Here is a 23,735-nt window from a genome sequence, read left to right as displayed (position 1 = left end):
GACGCAGGCTGCTTTCCAACACGGTCAGCATTGCCATGGTGTGCGCTCACTGGATTTAAGTTATATTATTAGAACAATAAAGCCTTAAACTGAAAAAGGAGTTTGCCTGATTTTCTAAATGTTTGCGCCCAGCTCTGTGACTGACAAGCGCCCGAGACCAGGCACTCTTCTGCGTAACTGTGCGCACACAGACTGGATCATTTAGGTTAATGAAGCAAAATGCAGATTACAGACTGGTTAAGTTATTAAGGTATGAATGGAAAATGTAGAGAAATTAAGAGTAGATTTCTGGCCTAAAGAAAATACTGGAGTAAAGAGTAAAAGTACAGTTTTAAAAAAGGAACGTGAACAGGTGCCAATTACTTTTTTAAAATGTATTTATTTAGCAAATGTGCGATATTTGTAACAAGTTACTACCCACCCTGCAGCAGGAGTCCTCACTGCTGTCTTCAGGTAGGCTATAAGTAACAGCAGCACAAAAGAAACTAGCCTATTGAGGCACTTTGCTGCACCCTTTTTTCTTGTGTCACATGTTTTCTATAGGCCAACATGATTTTTGTCTGCGTTTCAACCGTTTAATCATGTCTGATGCGGTGTGTGATTGATTGATTGATTGATTGATTGATTGACTATTCATTCACATCGCCTCCACTATGAGCCAACTCCGAAATCGCAGGAAAAAAGTGAGGGGGACAAAACAGATTTTGAAATGTGGGGGGGACATGTCCCCCTCATGTATAATGGCTCCTACACATATGATCCAAAGGTCTAAAGATCTGTTGATCTTAACTGTGGACTGTTCATTCATTGTAGACATTGACAATGAACTTCAGGATGTAGCTGTTCACAAATACTGTACAGTATGTAGCCTAAGGAACAATCCTTGTCTTATAGCAGACTTAGACCATTGAACTAGTCACCTTAGCCATCATAGCAACAATTGCCCCCCCTGAGAGATTTGGCAGGAGCCGCCACTGCTGTACAGTGTGTTACTGTTGGAGGGATGGCACACTTTGGTGTTTCTATTTTGCGTTATGTTTTCTATTGATTTGTTTTCTGAAAGGTAGAGTTTTTCAAATCATGACCACCGTATCAAATCATCAGAATGATGAAATGTGTTGTGGTTTCATCTGAGAAACTGATGTCTGTGGTTATAAAGTTTAAACCTCATGTGTTGCACGATCACTTCTGCACCTCTGTGTCTGTGTACATGTTTCACACGAGATGTATCACAGTAGTCGGGGGTCTTGCTTTCATTTCCTTTTAAGAGAAGTCTTAACCACTATTGCACAAAGTGTTTTCTCAACTCTAGTCTGGTGACATACTTGCAAGTGAGACATCTTTCAATACACAGGTCTTCGCCAGGAAGACTTTACTCTGTTTTCTGTGTTAAGTGCAACTGCTGTCACTACCTAACTTTTAAAATAACTCTGTTTTATCTGTTAGAAATTACAATAACTCTGTTTTATCTGTTACAAATGTCAAGTAAAACCAGATTAGTCTGATAAAGAGGGAGCCAGAAAACAATCAACTTTAATCTGACAGGCAGTAGGCGAGAATAAAGCCCCCAGACTCAGTTTAACTTCCACATTTATCAGTGTTTATTGGGTTACATATCTCAGGAGCTGAGACAAGGGGGATAACATACATGAAACCAAAGATCAGAGAAATTACATAAGAAAGAAAGAAATAATTAAATGGTAATTAGTCGCATGTGCACAGTATTTGATTTCGTAGTGAGCAAAGTGATAGCTTCAACAACAATGAAAAATTGCATGAAAACATTCTCCTGAGCCTAAACACAAAGTCGAGCTTCTTTTCATGGAACCCTAGAATTTGTTTTAAAATCCTGTTCAGTATCTAAGGTGTATACAAGGCTTTCACATCAGAGGAAAAAGGCAGCTTGAAGTCAGGTTAAAGTCAAGAGATGATCAAGTTTTTCCTGTGCTGGCACCTGGACTTTAGAGCTGTCCACCGGTTAGTATTTGTTCTACTGGCACTGTCTCAGCTTTTAAATCATCAACATTTTTATAGACTTGCCTTCTTGTCTGACAACTATACGTATTTGTTTGCGTAATAGAGCTATGTCATCTTACCACCGGATGTTATGTTGTTTTTTTAGTCTTGTTGGTGTGTGATAAGAGGATAACTTTGTGTCTGTTATTTGAGGTATTTTCTTTTCTATTTTCACATGAATGCCCTGTTATCCATACCTCAACCATCAAAAAGTAAAACCTAAAAAAAGGAGTAAATTCTTAATGTGTTATTTTGCCCTACAAGAGACTGATATTCGTGGTGCATGAAGTATTTTAGGGTGATACGTTTGTATGTGGTAATCGTACTTTGCTTTGTATTTGTGGTTAGTTCAGGGCAGAGATCAGGAAATGTGCATTCTCTACACTATCACTCTACCAAGAAAGTGAGCCGCAAGTTTTACATAGATCTGACCAGACCCCAACAACAGTCACTGTCTATGATTAGTGATGTTGATAATTACATGTCCCAGATGTGAAGGCACTGGTCCGCTCCAGCAGAGAAAATTTGAGTACTGTCAGGGTTTAAGGCCAAGTGTAGGATTCGATGAGAATGACCTGAAAAAACAACAACATGTCTGAATTTTGACTTTTAAATACCTTCTTTCCCACATAAAACAGAGGCATCTCAGTGTATATTTTCACCACTATAAATGCATATATCAATGCATACGCCTCACATTCATTACAGTAAATAATGAAGAAATACAAAAAGTTCAGGACATTACAAATGAAAAAGGAGTCTCAAAGAGTCTAGCTTCATATTTCTTCGTTTGATGTGAAAAGCAAAAGCACTTCTTCTGGCAACCACAACCAGATACCAGATATGCCCCCCACCTCCCACTTTACCGAAATAGAAAACAGCCAAGATGAACACAATGACTGAATAATGGCAATTCCTCCTGATTGTCTGGCTCTATATCATCACTAGAGTAACTGCAATTTGTGAGTAAATGAATAACACAAATGAAATGAGCATTTAGAGTCATAAATGTCTAGTCTTTCTTTCTTCTGCGATTCACAATACCTCAGGAAACTGTGACATCTCACATCAAACGTAATGACTTTTGATGGGTTCAATTTCATAGTTTCGTACTCACTGGAAGCCCAGGACCCGAATGAGTCAGCACAAAATGCTAATTAAACATCTGAACAATGGATGACAGGTCCAACCGTCACATTGACACCACTTTATTATTATTAGTCAGCATGTATAATGATGCAATACGTTTATTCCTTTGAGGCTGTTGTGAATGTGTTAAACAGAAATATTTGGCTGTGGTTGTGTGTCAGTTTCTCTAACCTGTAAGCTGGTAGATGGGGCTCAGGGAGGGAAACTCCCAGGTCCAGCAGGTGACTTGGTGATGCGGAAGGCCATGACCTGTGACCAGATATCGTCTCTCTTTAGCCCATCGAAGGGAACATATCTGCAATTGGAGTCATTTGGAGTAGTCTGTTCGATATTTATACACAATTTAAAAAAATCTACTTTGATGAATTTGAAGTATATGTACACTCATATAAGAGATAAACTTTCATAAACACCTGTGAATTTGTGTCAGCAGAAGTCACACAAGTCCCCGGCTCTGTGTTCCAGATTCTCAGCTCTCCATCTTTCCATCCCCCTCCTGTAGCAATCATCTTTCTCTGCCATGGACACCATGCCATCGCCTAAACACGCAAACACAATGAATGCACACACAATGGTCAGCAGGTTGTCCAGTTTTTAAAGTAGACCTCCCAGTGAATAGCTGCAGGATCAACTGACAGTATTTTCTTTTAAACATCTGTATAACAACAGCTAAACCCTTATCAACCAGTATCATGCCACTCAAGTTTGCACAAGACAAGATTAATAATCACCATCATCATGTCATACAACAGAATGCGCAGCTGCTTGCAATTATGTGGTTACGGTTGTGTCAGTCCTCCAAAAAAAACTTTAATGTCAAAGCGAAAATAGATCTCAGCAAAGTGATCAGTTGATTACAAATACAGAATACCAAGCACATGCAGCAGTGTTTAAATTTCCCTAGAAAGTCCCAATCACGAAGCAGAAGCTGACCTTAACGGTGCTGGGCTGTTTCATTGTAGTGATTGGCTGGCGTGCCTTTGTGGGCCCCGCGACGTCACTATCCCATATACAGAGATGGCCCCCTGTGGAGCCGCTGGCCAGCCAGTCATCTCCTGGTGACCACTGAAGGCTGCAGATCCCCTCCTCATGGACGGCTGCGCCCACCAGAAGTGTGGGAACACGAGTGTCAAGGTGGTGGATATGCCCGAGAACACAGCCGCTGTAAGAGAGATGAATACGGCATGCTTCATATTGATACTAACTGTGATGCCCTTTTTATACAGGTTACAATTCCTTTTGCTATTGCATTAAACCAGTATAAATTTGGAAGTGGATGAAAACCAAATGGTTTCCTGTGTCAGTCCTGCTTTAATGAAGAATTATAGAGTTAAGAAGAAAGTAAATAACTTTATTTTTATAGCACCTATCAAAAGCAAAACCTCACAAAGCTTCACAAAATAAATAAGGCAACCAACATAAATTATTGACATATTACACTTAGGAAGAATAAAACACCATAAAATAGAAATTATTTCAAATGAGAGTAAGTAGGATTTAGAAAATGACACAGGGTCCACAGTGTCCAGAGCTCTATAAGTGATCACAAATACCTTCAGCTGGATTTTTGTAAACAATCCAGAGCGGCTTTGCTGAGGCAGGTGAAGGGGGAGTTACGATAGTTGACATGGGATGAGACAGATGTGTAAGAATGACACTGAACGTTTTTATTACCTTCATGTTGTGTTTAGTATACTGACCACACATACCTGCTGAGTAACTGCTGTTTCCAAGAAAGAGCTCTGACCGCAGACAGGTGTGATGGCAGACACCTCACATTTTTCTCGTGGTCAACATCCCACAACTAAAGAGTCAAAGAGAGAGACAGAGTCACCACAAACTGCCACAAACTGCTGATTCATCTAGGTGTTACACTTCCCCTCGCGCAGGACCCCCATAGCACAGTTTGTATGAATCACTTTCCACCATCAATGCGCTCATTTACTTTAAGCTCCAGAGCATTTACCTGTATCTCCCCCCACCTGGTCCCAATGCAGAGAGCTCTCCCATCTCTGCTCCAGCACAGACATGAGACGGATGAAGTCTGACAGTATAGCCCTCCTGGTTGTGGACTTGGACTCAGATATCCCACTGGAGCACGACTTTCTGAATTCCAAATGTAAACAGAAGAGCCCAGTGCTAATGCGATCATACCATTACAACTGCAGTCGAGAAGATTAGTGTCTGAAGGGGAGGAGATGGAAAAAAGAGAAGGACTACAGAGGCTACAAACGGAACACATTGGTGGTCACATATGATGTTCGGTGATGTGTTCATTAATCGTTAAACATTTTTATCTGATTATTTAAACAGTGTCCTTATGAAGGTCAGAAAAAGAGAGAGTAGGATCTTCTGACTGACTCTTTAAAACTTAGGTACAGGGCCGTTAGGAGTTCCCCCAACACACACCCCACCACCATCAAATAATTTTGACCAGAAACCAAAGGTCTGGATTTGTCATATTTTGTTTAGTCATTGCTTAAACTGAAATGTATTCATTGTTAAATTACCATGATACTCAAAATCCTGTTTTAAAGCCTTCTCCACTCCTGCCAATATGCAGTAATTCTGGGGAACAAATGCTGATGACTTTATTCTGTATTATTTTGTTGGCTTAAAAGTGGTGAAATTGAGACACATTATATTTCATAAGCTCATAAAATACCATATATCGATGTATATACAGTTTGAATTGTTGAATTTAAACATTACCCAAGTTGCTCAGTATCGTCAGTGGTACGTGGGTGACCACTTGTGATTCTTGGATGGAGTTGGTGAGTCAATGCGAGGCGTGTAGGCTATATGTATTGGAATAAACCTATACTCACTTGGTCCTACACTGGAAAAGTGTGTGTTGCTGATTAAGTGTTTTTTTGTACTGCAATAAGAAAGATATGCAGACACAGGGGGTGCATGGAAAAGTATCATCTGAAAATGAGTATGTGTAGATCTCTCTCTCTCTCTCTCTCTCTCTCTCTCTCTCTCTCTCTCTCTCTATACATATATATATATATATATGTATGTGTGTGTGTGTGTTTGTTTGTATAATTGTAAATTCCAAAGATCCAGAAGTTTTCTTCTGTGGGAGTAATGCAGGATTTGTATCTTCACTTACAGTAGTCGTTCAGCAGTGACGGTGCCGCCAGCTTCATCAGTGGCTTTCCTGGCAGACCCACAGAAGCTTTGTCCAGAGCAGCAAATGGATGTAAGTCATGTCCTCTGCCATCAGAACCTGCAATGGAAAAATATCATGTAAAATCACAGTTACACAAAACAATTGTAGAAATACAATAAATGTGTGTTAGTTAATGTGTTTTGGAAAAAGAGTTGTCCTTTGATGACTTGGTTACGGAGACTTAAACAATGATTTCCATCACACTTTTATATCTAATGCCGTATTCTTTGTGTTAAACCTCCAGAAGCTTTACAGGATTAATGCCTGCTTATCCCATTAGAGATTTCCATTTCCATTTACTCATTTGGAAGACACTTTAATCCAAAGCAATTTACATTTGAGAAACAATACATACTAGTAAGCGCAGCAATAAATACTTGTGCGAGCCAATAGCACGTATGGCATCAATGGGGTAAATATCTAGAGGAAGAAAAAAAGGTGCAATCAATACAAAAGAATTGTAGGGAGATAGAAGAAGCAGAGCACAGGACATGCATGTTAGAGGTTAGGGGTTAGAGATGTTATAAGAAAAAGTGTTCTTTGAAGTGGTGAGTTTTCAGAGCTTCTTGAAGTTAGAGACAGACACCCCTGCTCTGATGGCATGTGGTAGCTTGTTGGAGGAGCGCAGTGGCTGAGAAGGAACGTAAGCTTGTATGATGAAGTTTAGGTAGATGGGTGCAGACCCTGTGTTCACGCAATAGTGACTTGAATTTGATTCGGGAGGCCATTGGGTTTATCAAAAACCAGATGCACTGCTACGTTCTGATCCACTTGTAGGTTTTTCACTGCACTAGTTGGAAGACCCACTAGGAGGGCATTGCAGTAGTCGAGGTGAGAGATAACCATGGCCTGTACCAGAAGCTGGGTGGCGTACTGAGTAAGGTAGGTCGTGATTTTTCTTATATTGTATAGAGCAAAGTGGCACGACCGAGAGCAGCAGCAACATGGTCTGAAAAGGACATTTGGTCATCAATCATGACCACCAAGTTTTTCATCACCCTGGTTGGAGTGATGGTTGAGGAGCCAATTTGTAGTTTGATCTTATGGTGGATAGATTGCTTGGCTGAAATGACCAAGAGTTCAGTCTTAGAGAGGTTTAACTGAAGGTGGCAAGCCTTCATCCAAAAAGACATGTCCGTGATCCGTGCCAAGGAGGTGGGGTCGTCTGGCTGGAAGGATAGGTAAAGTTGCATGTCATCTGCATGGCAGTGGTAAGAGAAGCCATGCAAGGGAATGATCAGCCCCAGTGAGTTGGAGTAAACTGAGAGAAGAGGCCCTAGCACTGAGCCTTGGGGCACTCCCTGTGGAGAGGCAGTGAGAGGAGGACAACTGTCTTTGCCACGACACATTGTAGGAATGCCCAGAGAGGTAGGATTCAAACCACAGGAGTGCTTTGCCCGAGAAGCTCATTGCTGTGTGTGTGGACAGCAGGATCCTGTGATTGACTGTGTCAAAGACAGCTGATAGGTCAAGCAGGATAAGAACCGAGGACTGGGCTGCAGCTCTAGCTGACTTTAGGGCTTCTGTCACAGAGAGCAGAGCCGTTTCAGGAGAGTGGACACTCATAAAACCAGACTGATATTCCACGAGAAGAATTCTGAGACTTGTCTGAAGACTGCCTGTTCGATAGCTTTGGATAGAAATGGTAGATGTGATACTGGCGAATAGCAGGGTTGAGGGAGGGTTTTTTGAGAAGGGGTGTAAACCCAAGCCCTTTTGAAAGTAGTTGGGAAGGTTCCCGGAGACAGAGAAAGTATTTATCACATGAGATAATGTCATCAGCAAACACAACATTAACATAGACCTTTCTCAGTCTTCCAGTAGTTTCTGTTACTTTACGTTTCCTGGTGTGATATCATGCAGTATCACTACATGTCATTCAGATAATTCTTCATGTAGCAAAAGAAAAAAACATTTATGCAGTACCAGACTGTGGGGCATTTCCATGTTCTTGGACTCCAGCTCTCCACACCCATCCCTGCAAAAAGTAAAGGACTATTTATAGATTCAGTGTTTTACATGAATATTGATTTCATCAAGAGCATTAGAAGTGATTGTGCCACGTTTTTCAGGCCAAGTTTGTCCATTATTTTATGTATTTTGAAGTATAATGACGCTAACCTCCTTTAGTAATAACTGCGTTATCCTTATTTTAGCTGTGAGGATACAACTGGGTTATAAGATAAGATACGACACTTTGCCATTGTAGGTACACATTGAACTTACGTTTGGTAACTCTCAAAGACCAGTAGCAATAGAAAACAAGATAAATAAACAAAATAAATATGATGAGGTAGCATCCCCCATCTATACTTAATAAATGGAATGGAATTAACTTGGTAAAATTTAATTTTACCAAATTTACCTAAGTGCTCAACAGTGAGGGGTGATGGAGGCTCCAGCTCTGGGGAAGAAGCTGTTCCTCAGTCTTTTAGATTGGACTTTGATTGCTCTATATCTTTTCCACTATAGCAAGTGACAAACAGACTGTGACCGGGGTGGGTTGGGTCCTTACTAATGTTTTCTTGTGTAGATGGCTAGCACACACTATGTCCAAGTTTGGGAGCACAGTGCCCATCAATCTTTTGTGTTGTTTGGTTATTACGTTTTTGACCTTAAGTAATCTCACAGCTTTTTAAAATTTCACCTCAAGTATCTTGTATAAAGAAGTACAGGTGGTACAGGAAAGACACAAACAAATGGATTTTTTACAGTACCACAGATGCAGGTTCCTTAAACAAACCTGTTTTGGGGCATTTTCTGTTGCATGGCTTCCCCTGGCAGAAATGGTGCATGGTGATGTAGCAGCTCCACAGTGGGAAACACCTCCTGCCAATGCTGTCTCTAATTGGGACAGGCACAGAAAACATTACAGCACATTCACCTTGAATCACAAGACTGTGCTGCAATGCTGCATCACATAGTGACACAGCTGAACATAATGGTGAAGATAACTAAGAATGGATGTGGGTTTGGAGCTGTAGCCCTACAAGGAACTATTACTCGTTTAGGATTGGAGTATTTAATAAGTATTGTATTTGAACAACAAAACCAAAATACATTTGTAGTTTGCAAACTGCTTTTTCATCTTGACTGATATTGGATTTTGGAGCCAATGCTGATACCGTTACAGGAGATTGTACAAATTTCAGCCTATGTTTATTTTATCCACTGAAAAGGCATATATATGTATGTTTAGTACTCAGCCCTCAAATGTGGTAATATAAAAGTACACATACATTACCTAAATATTTACCTAGGTAAATAGCTAATTTGTTTCAATGAATTGATTACAATCCGTCTTAAAAAAATTTGCATGTAAGCCTGAATTAAAAGTATGCTATATATTTTTGTTCTTCTTCCCTATACTTATATAGTTATTTCCACATTCTTCTCTGATGTGGTGTGTTGTTAAAATAATACCTTGACGGTTTCCGTGTAGGTCTCTCTCTTCTGGTTCATGGTGTCTCGATGGAGAATCCAGCTCTAGTCTCTGACAGACTGCATCAAACTCAAAGCCTGGCTCACACTGCCGCCCAGTAACCAGCGGTGTACTCGCAGCAGGATCCTGACTGCTGCTCCTTTGAGTGATCCGCCTCCTGAACCGCTTGTACGGTGTGTGGTGGGCGTCGTTTAGACCCTGAGAAAACAATAATAATAATAGTAATAATTTTTTACAAAAAATACTGCAAACCGACACAAACGTAATTTCTCTACAAATTTAAAACACACTTCACTAGTGTCAAGTAGGCAACATTTAAAGAGCTTAACTTCCTGTTAAAACTTTCAAAGCAAAAGCATTGTAATGGCCTTGGGGGGGCTACATTACAATAAATGTATGTAAAAAGTAATTTTACACTGTAGTATTGCTACTGTTAAGATAAATATCAAGATTTAAGGTGCAAGACTCCGGTAAGATGAGAGACTCTGTGTTTTACATTGATGATGCTTGGTGCTCAAACACAGTCAAGATGGACACTATTTCCCAAATGTCAGGTTTTATAGTGAAGATGAAACCATATTATCATATATTTTTGCTGCTACTTACATTCTCCCAGACAAAAACTATAAAAATGCTCTGCAGAATATCTGTGGTGTCTATACATGTATGTATATATGAATATAAATAACTGTATATATTGATTTATTTTATTTTATATGGTAGTATATTTTACAGTTTCTCTTAATTGCTTAAACACTATAACCAGGCTATTAAACTAAAATTTTAAAACCATAACTGCATTTTTCAAATAGCATACCCATTTCTCTAAACACTACACTCAAATCCCTTCATTTCTCATTGCCAACAGCATGTGATCATTGAGAAATCATTAACATTCAATATTGCTCAGTCAGCATAGGTTGAGCTCAATTAGCACACACCTACCCAGGTGGAAACACAAACAGTCAAAAGTGATAACACACCAATCAGAACCTTCAATAAATAGCCTAGATAAAAGGGCCAGAGTCAGTTCATTCAGTTTTGGAACAATGGATCCAGAGAAATCTGAAGGAAGAGGTAGAGGACACCATAGAGGAGGAGGAGGAGGAAGAGGAACAGTAGAAGTTGGAGGAGGAGATGGGATAGGAGGAAGATGAGGAGTAGTAGGAGGTGGAGAGGGAGGTGGAGGACGAGAATCTCTGTCCTGTCCCAGACCAAAGACGGGACGCTGGGGCAGAATAATTTGTTGTTTGGCGTGTTGTACTGTATAGTACACTAAGGAATAAAAAATGCAATGTTGCAAATGCAAATGTTTACATTTGTTATTCCTTTTGCTTTGTTGATCATGTGAAAAGGTTTTTGAGGGGGAGAACCATAAGCAACATTACTAATAACCAATTTTTGTAGTTTTGTTTTGAATTTATCTCACCAGTGTGTAAAAATGTGTTGTAGTGTGTGTGGTTTTGTGTTATGTCTGAGGGCAAAGTTTGGTTTAATTAAACACCCTATACATACACATATATAGACAAAGCAGACAAATATCTGCGTACGTCTTCCACCACTGCAGTTATTCGTGAAGTGGTTGCTAAGTAGGTCGCAAGGTCATTTGTGTTTGCTGAGTTGTCTCTTAAGTGTTTGGGATTGTTTCTAGGTGGTAGCTAGTGCTATGGGTTTGCCAGGCTGTTTTGATTGGTTGCTATGATGTTCATGGCTACCAGAAATAGGAACACATATTTGTGGACAATCACCAATAGTGACAAATTGCAAAAAAATAAAAAATAAAGATTTGTTAACAATTCTAATTAAAACTAGATTGATCCAGCAGAACAATTTTGTGTTAAAAGTTTATGCTGATTAATACACAGTTAATTTCAGAAATTATATCCATCCATCGCCAACCGCTTTTCCTGCGTGCAGGGTCGCAGGGGGCTGGAGCCAATCCCAGCTGATATCGGGCGAAAGGAGGGGTACACCCTGGACAGGTCGCCAGTCCATCGCAGGGCCACACACAGAAAGGCCGGGGCAACCGGGGTTTGAACCAAAAACCTGGTGGGCTAACACCAGTGGTTCTCGAGTGGGGTCCAGGGACCCCCAGGGGTCACTGAGGGTTATGAGGAGTCCCCAGCAAAAGGAGAATAACTGATTTTAACAATTCCATCCATTTACAAAGACAGAACTATGACAATTTTGGTCATGGGTTTCACAGACTTTCTGTAGCCTAATGTTTCTGTAAACAGCTAAAAACAAAAATCCTACTGTTTGAGAACAGCTGGGCTTCACAATAGAAAGGCTCCATGGCTTTTGTTTTTGTCCTCTTATTTTGAAGGGACTAGTGCCTAGCTTCCGGCATTGTCAGACTGTACTCAGCTCCAAGACTTTCGGCAGGAGGAGCCCCCCCACCCCTCTCTCCGACTGCGGCTCGTTCTTCCCCCTCCAAGATGGAGGCCTTAGGGGGTTACCCTGCCAAGTCCTCCAACCCAAAAGCAAAAAGGTTAACGCTACTGTTGAGCATGACAGTCGGTGTGGGCTGTTTATTCCTCCTGCAGACGCAACTGGTGAAGCTGAGAAAACCAAAGGATTTTTATTCTTTCGAGGTCAAAGACGCGAAAGGGAGGACGGTTTCCCTGGAGAAGTACCGAGGAAAAGTAAGTCCACATCATTACCAGACATTTCACTTTGAGAGGAAATCTGTGCAAACTTCGTCCAAGTTATCAAGAGTCCTTTGAGGGCTGGGTTTCAATGCATAACATTACTTTTTTATATGATTTTTTGTAACATAATTACACCCTGTTCACCCTCCTCCTAAGGCGTCTTTGGTTGTAAACGTGGCGAGTCACAGCGAGCAGACGGAGGCGAACTACATGTTTCTGCAGGAGCTCCACCGCGAGCTGGGCACTTCTCACTTCAACGTCCTGGCCTTCCCGTGCGGTCAGTTCGGGGACACAGAGACCGGGACCAGCCGGGACATCGAGGCTTTCGCCAAGTCCACCTACGGGGTCACCTTCCACTTCTTCAGCAGGATCAAAATAATGGGCTCAGAGGCTGACCCTGCCTTCAAATTCCTCACAGGTAGGCAGAAATATACCTCACCACATCTGTCTGCTGGACACTTAATATTTTAAAGAAAGACAACACTGCACAGATATTTGGAGGGACACTACACCATCGCTATGGTTAAAGGCTATATTTGCATTTTGTTCAAGTAAAAACGATTATTCTTGTATTTATTTATGGCTACACTTTATGGCCAGGAAGTACAGGCTGAACTTTCACTGCATCACACTTTCCCATGGGGCTGCAGCTAAATGTTATTTTTAAGATCAAGTGATCTGTCAAATTTATATTTTTCATCACACCCCTAGGCTGTTTATGTTTTAAAAGAAAGATTAAAAAAGTCTTAACTGATAGATTTAACCACATTTTAAATGCGGATTCGGAGTATTGATGCCTGCAAGTAATGCAACACAAATATTGGTGCATATTGGTGCTGCTATTCTTTATTCTGTTGGTTGTTCAACAGTTATTTCAGCATCCGTGGTAGGCCCTATTTTTTATTTTTTTATAAATTCACAATGAAAGTTTGCACGTTTGATATTTTACATCTATTTTACTAAGTTTGTTTTTTTCTTTACTAACGTCTTCCCTCCAGAAATAACTCATGTCTCACACAAAATTTGTAATTGTGCTTCCTCCGTAAAAACAAATCTGTAAACCCATAGTTATGTTGGTAAAGGTGTTGACTTGTGATTTTGTGTGTAGCTCTTGCACCCAAATAGAGTTTAAATTGAGGTTAATAGGTGTGACATCTCATTTTAGCACCTTACAGCTCTGCTAAAATAACAACCAACATTATTGGATAATGAAGCAGCTGCAGATTGTACATCCCAGTGACTTCAGAAATGTAAACATTTTCTCTGCCGTAGTATATTCAGTAGTAACATTCAGTGTGTGAATGTTATCAGATATGTCGGCGATACATACCATCAGATCATATAAATGTGTCACCTGTCTGAAATTTTGTGATGAGGGAACTTGATTTCTCCCTGTATTAAGTTTGCTGTATCAGCCATACACATCTGGTTATTTTATCCAGTTTCCCAATTGCTTTTCAGTGAAATCTACTATATCTCGATTGATACCTATTTTATCTATCACCCACTCCTATTTGATAGTAGTAAAAAGCCATATCTTTAACTTTGACATCAGCTGCTATGAGGTTGGGGTTTGATTTTATCTGATATAAATCAGTCAGTGGTGGAAGAAGTATTCAGATCCTTTACTTAAGTAAAAGTACTAACACCACACTGTGAAAATACTCCACTACAAATAAAAATCATGCATTCAAAACCTTACTTAAGTAAAAGTATGAAGTATTATGTACAAGTGTTTTACTATTACATATGATGTATCTGGATTAATATTACTGCTGCTTTAATGTGTCTGTTGCATTTTAGTGCTTTTCAGTTCAAGGTTGAACTCATTTGAACTAATTTTTGTACTGTTGGGCAGTTTATTCTAAAGCAAGGCATCATTTTCTATGAGATCGTTGTATGTTTGTAGCGTCGCTGTCCTGTGAGAACTGCACCGCAGTTTTCATGAGCTCAGAAAAACAGCCCTGTTTGCAGCTTTGTGTTCTTTCTGGGTTGAGAAATCACAGCCCATGAAGGAAAACTTAATACTTCATTAAAAAGTATAATATTTGCCTCAGAGATGTTGTGGAGTAGAAGGATATAGTTCCATAAAACTGTATTTCTCAAAGCATGGGTATTTCGAATTCGTACTTAAGTGCAGTGCTTGGGTAAATGTGCTTAGTTGCATTCCACCACTGATGATCAATATTAAGCATAAGTTCATTAAAGCTCTGGACATGAGAACCTGTAGAGCATCATCAGCGTTTGTGGCTAAATCTAGATTGTAAGACGTATTATTAATGAGTGTGCGGTCATGTGTTTCAGATTCTGTGCAGAAAATGCCAAAGTGGAACTTCTGGAAGTTTCTGGTTAATCCTGAGGGGAAAGTGGTCCGGTACTGGCGAATGGACGAGCCCATGGAGAGCATTCGAGAAGAGGCCACGGCGTTGGTGCGAGAAATCATCCTGAAGAAGCGGGTGGAGCTTTGATGGAGCTTATCAAGAGACAATGGACACACCTCTGTGCGTTATGTTGGTGTTTCCTGTGCTTTGATAGCAAAGGAAGGACTGAGCGGTGTGTGTGGTCACCATGTGTGTGGTTGGGCGATGTCTCGCTCCAGAAACATGCGGGGTGAAAAGATCCACTAGCTTTAGGCGATGGAAGTCTTTGTGTTTGTGTATGTGGGGACCATCCTGTGATTAATAATGACAGTCATGATGAACAGTCCTTATAATGACCACTTCTGCAGCAGAAGGATTGTTTAGCCATTGAAATGTTGGATTTTTGTCTGTGCTTTGAACTATCCGTTTCTAATGTTTACATTAAATCTATTTCATAAGGTGATCATTTTGGCCCATTCTGGACTGATTTGAGCTCAGCAAATTGTGAAACATCCATCCGACAATAAAACAATTTCATATTTATTTGATTTAAGATCTGTTGTTCACGATACACTTAGCTCATGAGATGAGCTAAACATGATGAGCTCATGAGATGAGCTAAGTGTGGGTTCACAAGAACAAGACGATATTTTAACACTATTTTTAAGAAATTTTCAGTGATGAAATATATGACTGGAAAAATAGTCTTTGCAAAAAAGCAGGTGCATTTTGACGTGTTGCTTACATATTATTCTGTCACTCTGTTGGCGTTTAATGTTTCCACCCTGTATTTCCACTGGGTAGTGCCGCCACACAAACGATTTAAAAGTGATGGGAGCATCTTCTGTGCTAGGTTCACTCTCACACTCCATGCTGAGACCGTACTATTGCCAGATCTCGTCACACCACTAGTTCAGGCTATTTATGTTTTAAAAGCAAGTGAGAAAAGACTTAACTGATAAATGAGTCCACATTTTGAATGCAGAAAAAGCTTCTTTTATAAAATGCACAACAGCTGAACTTGTGAAACCCAGCCTGCTGTTCTTAATTGCAAGAAGTAGCCTACATGTTAATTGCAGAAGTACCCTGGAGCGCCGGTGTGGATTTAAGTGGACAGTTGGAGGGCAGCAGCAGGTAAGCTGGCACACACAGAATCAACCAGCTAACAAGACACTGCCTAACAACCACCCACAATAAGACAGCTGAAAACCAACTTTGCCTTAAAAATTATGTCAGGCGACAATAACATCAAGACGGAAAATAAATTGGACAGCCTCTACTTCACTATAAACCTCCTTCCCTCCTGTGTAAACTTTCTGAACATCTCAAAGTCCCGTAGGGTGCCTGTATCTCTTGATCCGAATGAGTAATAAATGAGTAAGCATAGTCAAATATAACTGTTAAGGTAGCAGAGCAGTGTGAGCTGGGTAAAAGAAACGTCAGCTAACATTACACTGCCTCCCAGCCAGTCACAACTCACTGGCCTGCCATAGATGCAAATGCACGGGTTTGACTGTGTTGAACTGATGTTGAGCTGAATGATTGTCATTGTACTGAATGTAGAGTTTATTGTTTCGATTGCAGCTTTATTCCACCGTTGGCTTATTATCTTACAGGTGAAGTGGCAGCATCAGCAGGAGGTTTGAGGTGGCAGCAGTGAGGAGTGCAGCTGACAGCTGTCAGTCGGATAGCACAGCCAGCAGCAGTACACTGCCACACTGTCACCACCCGCTCAGATGCTGGAGGGGAGGACACAGCCAGCACAGTTAACCTTAAAGTGTACTTCCCCTCTTACCTGGAAGGGGCGGTGTCTTCTCATTCCTACAAAATCTCTCAGCATTCTCCTCATATTGTCCTGGGGATGAAAACAAAAACACTTCAGTCAAGGTGATGCTCATTATCATGAAAACCAACTTGCCATTAGGCTAAACAACATTTTTTTCCTTCAAATAATTATTTGGGATTGTTTTATTAATGGTATAATGCGTAGTAGCCTAGTGTTACAGTAAAATAAGTCAACATATGTTGCCACAGGTTGCAGTGAGTGTTAGACCAAACAGACACCGACATGTGTTCAGAGTTTGAAGTGGTTGCCCTGGTAGCAGCAACAACAGATCATAAGTGATGTAAGGAAATAACCTATAAGGTATTTCTTTGTTAATATTAGCCTATTTTATGAATTACTCACCCAGCCATTTGAATCTCCACTTTTCAGGCATCTTCAGTTTCTATTACATATCTAAAACACCATTCCGGTCCCTCTTAGCCTGTTGTAGGACCCGGTCGTGCCCGATGCACCTATCGTCTGCTCTCCTGGACGGGCTCAGCTCCTAAATACCCTCCCCGGGCGGACGGCGGAGCGGGAAGCACCGGCCTATGCTCTGCTATTGGCCGTTGGAGTCCCCCCCCCAAGCACTCCTGTTAAGGGATTCCCTCCGCGTCTTGGTTTCTATTGGAAACAAATAGACACAGTGAAAAAGAGCAACGCGCGATGTTGTAAAGGTGGAGACGGCAGCATGTTACAAGTTAATAGTCTAATTCAGACGTGGACAACTTTAATTTCTTCAGGAGATGTCACTTTACGCCAGTTTATAAACAAGACAGCCTATTAGCCCATCCACCCTCTGTTGTTGGGTCTGAAGAAAATATTATTCTAACAATGTCAATGATTATGATTAGGCCATTATTATATAGGCCTATTTGGAATGACAAGACCTCTTAAACGGACTATTTATATATAAATATAATACTAGGCTTTATAATAGTAGCTATTCTTTGTAAAAAGTTTACTTCAATAATAGGCAGAAATTACGTAAGATAAAAGACACAATAATAATCGACATAAAAACAATAATAGGCTAATATTAATAAATAGTTTATGCTAATACTATTGTACCAGTGCATTGTTGTTGTTGAATAGAACATTTTTACAATCTCCTTCAGATAATAGGCTACGATGTAAACAAAATGCAGCTATTGTAGCAGTTACACGTTCTACAATTTTTGCAAAATAAGCTTAATAATTTGTTTTAGTTGTTAAGTAGGCTTGAAATATTTTAATTAGCTTACAATTAAACTGAAATTAAAAATGTTAGAAAATTAAAGATTCTAGAGTCTATTCAAAATATTTAATTTATAGGTCAGCAATTTTAGTCCTTAAGTGAAATATTAGGCTACTTAGCCTTACTAAAATAAAATAATTCAAATCGTTTATAGTTGAGGTAATGTACACATTAAAAATCAACAATCAAAGAGACTAAAAATCAATTTAATTCAATAAATAGCCTAGCTACTTTTGGAGAAACTGCTCTCAATATTCAGGGACATATACTTGTAACAGCTCCTCTGTTTAACAATCGCAGTGTTTTGCGGGAAGAGGCCGTGTGTCCGCGGGCCACACCGATTTCATGATGAGTTGCTCTGGCGGTAAGTGGGCTGAACGGCGCGAGCAGCGCACGTTCATGCCACCTGCCACTTCCATATGCGCTCACCCCCTGAGCTCGAGCTTGGAACAGCGCGACAGGTGCGCGCTCTCAATGACAGGCAGCAGCTCCATCACAGCTCCTCAAGCAGGCATCCACGGAGGCCAATATCCAGATCACAGGCAATTCATTTATCCACACGTATCAGCACAAATCAAATAGGTTGTAGGTCTGAAATGTCAAGGCATATTTAAGTTTTGATAGTTATCAGTAAGGCTATAACTAAGGGTAGCCTAAATGCTAGGTCTGACATTCACAGAATAATAGTTAAACTAGATATATAAATGCTATTCATTATAAGCAGGAAATTAAATTAATGTATGCATTTTATTATTCTCTGTATTGTATCTGTGCCTTTGTGGTGATAGCCTATTTTTCGCACCTATGGTCATAATTGTTCTTCTGTCTCGTGTTTTCCTCATTGTATTAGGCTACTTCAGAAAAATAATCTTTTTTTTTTCTCCACCCTCTTTCCCGCGGTAGCCTGTCTGGTTTGCAGCCTCCCTCCGGGTTTGGCTTTGGTCACCTTAGAAACTCATTGTTTCTGTATGTTCCTTTCCCCTCCCGCAGTTTGGCGGTAGCTTAACCGGTCAAATGTGTCACAACCAGCTTAATCAAAGCCTCGCCCTCTGCGCCTTTTCACTCTCCCCGGCGCTGCTGGTCAATGACACACGGATTTATTTATTGTTGTAGGCTAAAAGTGCTTCAAGCCCCTGGGTGTCGAGCTAAGCTGACGTGAAGGGTTGCGTGAGTGGCTGAGGATTGACAACAAGCGTCCTGTTTGATTTGATTCCTACAGCAAGAATTTAAATTGTTAACGGTGATCAAGTCTGTGGGCAACCGATGAGGTCAGGGTCAGTCAGGTATGGTGTGTGGTGCATGCCAAATCTGTAGGCCTATAGCCTACATTACATTCTGCAGGGATATTAGACCCTACATTTTGTTTAGATTAGGATGATTTGATATACTAGGCCTATCTTATCTGTAAATGACAGGTTGCAAAGCCATCAATCAGTCAATCAACTATCACCATACTTTCTTCTCATAAAAGTTAATGTTAACTCTACATTCTTCATATACATATAGGCTATACATATAGGCTACATATACACATATGTACATATATATGTGTATCTATATATATATAATAAAAAATAAAATCCCTCTCTCACCCCTTGTGGGGTGGTATGTGTCATGCTCAAGCTCGGGTCCTGGGAGTTTATACATATATATAGTATTGTAACAACACATCAGGATAAATACAGCTCTGGTTTTGGATATGCTTAGGTGATGCAAGCATGTACACATTTCAGACAGCTCTGACATGCAGTATCACCATTTCACTTGTAGAGAAAAAAAACTTTTATTTCAGCACCATCAAAAACAATGAAATATGCATATCATTAGTATTGTTGTAAAGATAAACCTTTATATATAGCTATATATAACATCCAACTGCAAATTAGTCTGTGGAGTCTACGTTCGTAATCCAAATGTCCTATCAATTGTACATTTATTAACATAAAACTTCCCTCTGTGATGTAGCTTGATGATGATGTGATGATGTTAAAATTCAGTTTCATGCGTGTGTTAATCAGACCTCCATCTCACTTCTTCTTATTTTCATTTGTGTTGTAAAAGCCAGTGTTCATGAGAGCAGCCTAAGCGCTGCAGCGCTGCCTTCATTACTCTAAAGTAAACAGGCGCAGGTTAGTGAAGTTCAAAGAGGTGTCTTATCTGAGATTTGATGTTTTCCTCTGGACCGGTCTTCCTCACTCAAACCCACTTTTTACAACAGTGAGGCTGAAGGAAGATTACATCACAGACACCCAGAGGTCTGAATGTCACACCCTTTAATAATGGTCGTAATTTCTTCTTGTTTTGATTTCTTTGGTTTCTTTGTCTGGGTGGCACGGTGGTGCAGTGGTGGCCGGGTGCTCCGGCTTCCTCCCACCGTCCAAAGACATGCGGACTAGGTTAATTGGTGACCCTAAATTGTCCTTAGGTGTGAGCGTAAGTGGTTGTCTGTCTATGTGTGGCCCTGCAATGGACTGGCGACCTGTCCAAGGTGTACCCCGCCTATCGCCCGATGTCAGCTGGGATTGTAAAATAAGGTTGTGCAACCACATTTGTTTCACTGTTCAAACAAAGACAATTTATTTCCATTTGTTTAAATATCACTGATTGATCAGCGCAACAAAAATCTCTCCAAGTCAGTTTTTTAAAACATAACTTTTATTTCCAAACTTGTAAAATCATTTCAATTTTCCAAGACAAAACATATTGTGAGGTGTAAAAATAAACAGACATAGCTCCATTACATTTTAGGTAATCAGAAACATAATGAAAACATAAGCTCGGGCAGTATCATTTCCTTTGTTAGGCAACTCTCCCTAACTGACTGATTAGCTTACAAGCTACCTGAGGAAGACATAATTTATTCATTCACAGATATCATTATAGATTATTAGCTAAGCATAAACAGCTACTGCCCATCCACACTTCCTTCCAGTCTTGAACAGACATATGGCACTTTCAAACCACTAATAAGAAGCACTAATGGTTTCAGCTGTGGTTGGGAACCCAGCGAAAGCGGTATCCTCCATGCTGTGTCCTCGAGGTGAAGGCCCGTCCATGAGGAAACACCTGAGTCTTTATGGTGCAGTGTTCTCTGATAGAAGTTCTGAAAGATGCGACACTTTCTTCTGGATCTGCTCCGTCTGTCGTCATGCTGCTGTCTTTGGAAATAGAAGTCTGTAGGCCTGAGAATACGCCGTACATGCGTATAGTCTCTGATTCCCGTTGTAGTCTTGGTCCAGCAGCAGCGCTGTGCAGGACAGCATTGCAGCAAGTGCTGATGTCCCTCAGCATGTCCTCCACTGAGGCAGAGGACTCTGTTTCATATCCTTCATCCAGTCGCTTACGTTTACAGGGACTCAGTGAAGTTTTATCACCACAAGGCATCAGTGTCTCTCCTGCATGTGGGTCCCTGACTGTCATCAGTTTCTGTAAGAAAATGGTACGAGACCAACAGAAATAAAGATTAGACATAATTTATGACAATACAGGCATGAGAGGTTGAATTGTATCCAGGATGAAACTGTGTGTACGTGTGCTCGTCTCAGGCGTGTACTCACTTCAAGAACTGAGGCCAGGTGCTTTGCACGGCTGGCCAGCTGCCTGAGGTGAAGGTTCCTCTCCTGAAGGGAATCAATCTCTTCCTGTTTTCTGTGTAGAGTCTCATGGAGCTGTGGACACACAGAAGAAAATATGTTCAGTCATGCTGTGCTCAAACTCAGGGTTCTTTCCTTTACCTTGGCACGACCGATTTAGGTGCTTTTTTTTTTTTTTTTAGATACTAAATCAATATTTATTTCAAATGTAGCCCTCCTACAACCGCCACATGACAACCACAAACAAAGTGACATTTACCATTTTTTTGTAATTTTAACCAAAAGAAATGTGTTTAATGGTTTACACAAACACTCCAGTAGACACCGTTTTAAACCAACTGGGTTACATAATAAAAAAAACACTTCAAGTATTTTTCTGAGCATCATCTAGAGTCAGTGAATGACCAAATGTGTCATTTAATTTGCCAAAGGTAAAGATAACTCTAACATATCAAAATATTACTACTGCATAAATGTAAATCCATCCAAAACAAATAACATATAAATATTGCTTTATAGTCATTAAGTCCAGAGCAGACTTTCACACTGTACACTGGTCTGGTTATAAATCTCTCAGTAAGGATTTACCTGATTGTTGACTTCCATGGAATCTTCAAACACTGTGCCTTGGCACTGGGCAGTGCTCTTCCAGAGAGCTGCATCTTGGGCAGATGAGTTGCCTGCTTCTGTGGAGGAGTAAACCAGACTGTCATCTGAAGAGAAGTACCGCTGAGGGGTGAGAGGAGGTATGACACATCCCTGAAATGGTACCAGTTCAGCTGGACACAGACTGCTCTCCAATGTGCCAGGAGAATCTGACAGAGGAGACAACCCAGGGGTTTAGTCAACATGTTTTTGTTTTGAGGATTTCCTCAATGATTATTATTATTATTATTATAGTTGTAGTAACAACATAGCACACAATATCAGTGCTTAGATCTCCACAGGAGAAGATTTGCTTTACTCACCTGCCATGAAATCCAGTGCATAATCTCCAAAGTCTTGGTCATCTGCATCAGACTCAATCACCTGTGGTTGAATACAATTTATCATTAAACGACACGTATATATTAAAAACGCAGTCGACAAGGAAACATAACTGCCCCAGACCTGAAAACCCCGCCATGACCTGGCTTTATGGCAGAACATGTTTTGTGCTCATTTCAGTGACCTAGGCCTATACCATCGCTTAAATGCTCGTGGACAGAACTTGTGAGGTCCAGCCAATTAGCGGTAGCCTGAGTGTCAGGAGTAGGTTAAACAACAATCTCATTCGTGCAGAATTCCAGCACATCCTGCCAAACATTAACAGCCTGGGGGTGATGAAGATTTGCCACCATTTTATCTCTACCTCTCTCTCTCTCTGTAAGATATAAACAGTTTGAAATGGGTAGCTTTACATTTTTTCCTAACCTCAGAGCCGAGGGAGTCGCTCTCTCGTCTCACCACAGATGCGCAGTCCTCCAAATCATCCCATGCAATTGTTGAAAACGCTGTAACACAAGAAAAGTGCGTCTGCATGACCCAACCATCGAATTGTATTTATTCACATGCTGTCATTATGCTTACACGGATTAAGGTAGTGCATGGTGTTTAACCACACAGTCAGAGATGCGCGTACCTTGTTCAATGATGGAGGGGAGCTCCACGTACACAGTAACTGGACTGCTGCTTCTTGGCACAAACACTTTATCCTGCAGGTAGAACATCTGTTAACACCACAGAGCTATGTTGTGTGCATTATTGCAAAGATAATGATTGCATACCTTTTTGTTTACTGCAGCTTTCCTCCCCTGTTGGCCCATTTGGTTTGGGCAGGTAGCACCGAACACCTTTCTGTCTTTTTGCATCTTCATCAGCTCAGCTCTGGCTGCAGGACTGAAGGATCACGGTTTGATTTAGAGCTGATATAGACCAAATTCTCCCGGTTTGTGTCTCTCCGTGCCGCGGCCTCATTGTTGTGGCCCAATCAAATGCACTTATTTGGTCTCCAGGGACTGACAGCGTCCTCGGAGATTAAATTGGTGCAGACTAACGGTTTTCTGGTCTTAAGTGTAAAGTAGTACCGGGCATAACGGCGCCATTACAGCAGGTGCTCTCTGCCTCAGACCTGCCCTCCCTCCGCCTGCGGCCAAATATTCTCTGCGCCCTGCCAGAGGCGCATGTAGAGAGCCTCGACCAACCATGTCTGTTTCATAAAATCAAACAACCTAACTTGTGTCTTCACGGTCTTCATCAGGCAGACCAACCCGTACGCACGGTCGAGACACTTCCTGATGATCTAATT

General features: G+C 40.8%; 3 protein-coding genes across 4 annotated transcripts; 1 reads left to right on the top strand and 2 right to left on the bottom strand.

Moving 5' to 3' along the window:
• Window positions 1-1,577: 1,577 nt before the first annotated feature.
• LOC123960978 (cell division cycle protein 20 homolog B-like) lies at window positions 1,578-17,169 on the bottom strand. 2 transcript variants are annotated; one of them, XM_046036044.1, is made up of 12 exons: window positions 16,982-17,169; window positions 16,589-16,648; window positions 9,764-9,980; window positions 9,084-9,184; window positions 8,267-8,318; window positions 6,281-6,397; window positions 5,132-5,349; window positions 4,875-4,969; window positions 4,099-4,327; window positions 3,579-3,704; window positions 3,337-3,460; window positions 1,578-2,591 (listed from the first exon to the last, which is right to left on the bottom strand). In XM_046036044.1, the coding sequence occupies exons 2-12, from the start codon at window positions 16,640-16,642 to the stop codon at window positions 2,494-2,496; spliced, it is 1,431 nt and encodes a 476-aa protein (XP_045892000.1). In that variant the 5' UTR covers window positions 16,643-16,648; window positions 16,982-17,169; the 3' UTR covers window positions 1,578-2,493. The 2 variants fall into 2 exon arrangements, with proteins under 2 accessions (XP_045892000.1, XP_045892001.1); XM_046036045.1 differs by having other exon boundaries at window positions 3,337-3,414.
• On the top strand, window positions 12,126-15,336 carry gpx8 (glutathione peroxidase 8 (putative)). Its single transcript, XM_046036047.1, has 3 exons — window positions 12,126-12,427; window positions 12,590-12,851; window positions 14,738-15,336. The coding sequence occupies exons 1-3, from the start codon at window positions 12,221-12,223 to the stop codon at window positions 14,899-14,901; spliced, it is 633 nt and encodes a 210-aa protein (XP_045892003.1). The 5' UTR covers window positions 12,126-12,220; the 3' UTR covers window positions 14,902-15,336.
• Window positions 17,170-20,840: 3,671 nt separating the features above from the next.
• Window positions 20,841-23,304, bottom strand: LOC123959649 (multicilin). Its single transcript, XM_046033821.1, is given in 6 exon segments — window positions 20,841-21,281; window positions 21,413-21,523; window positions 22,037-22,263; window positions 22,417-22,477; window positions 22,862-22,941; window positions 23,070-23,304. Coding segments are annotated over 6 exon segments (1,155 nt in total).
• Window positions 23,305-23,735: the final 431 nt, after the last annotated feature.

The sequence above is a fragment of the Micropterus dolomieu genome, linkage group LG21 (assembly GCF_021292245.1).
Source record: "Micropterus dolomieu isolate WLL.071019.BEF.003 ecotype Adirondacks linkage group LG21, ASM2129224v1, whole genome shotgun sequence".
In the NCBI taxonomy this organism is placed as follows: domain Eukaryota; kingdom Metazoa; phylum Chordata; class Actinopteri; order Centrarchiformes; family Centrarchidae; genus Micropterus; species Micropterus dolomieu.
This window is presented reverse-complemented; position numbering and strand designations above follow the sequence as displayed.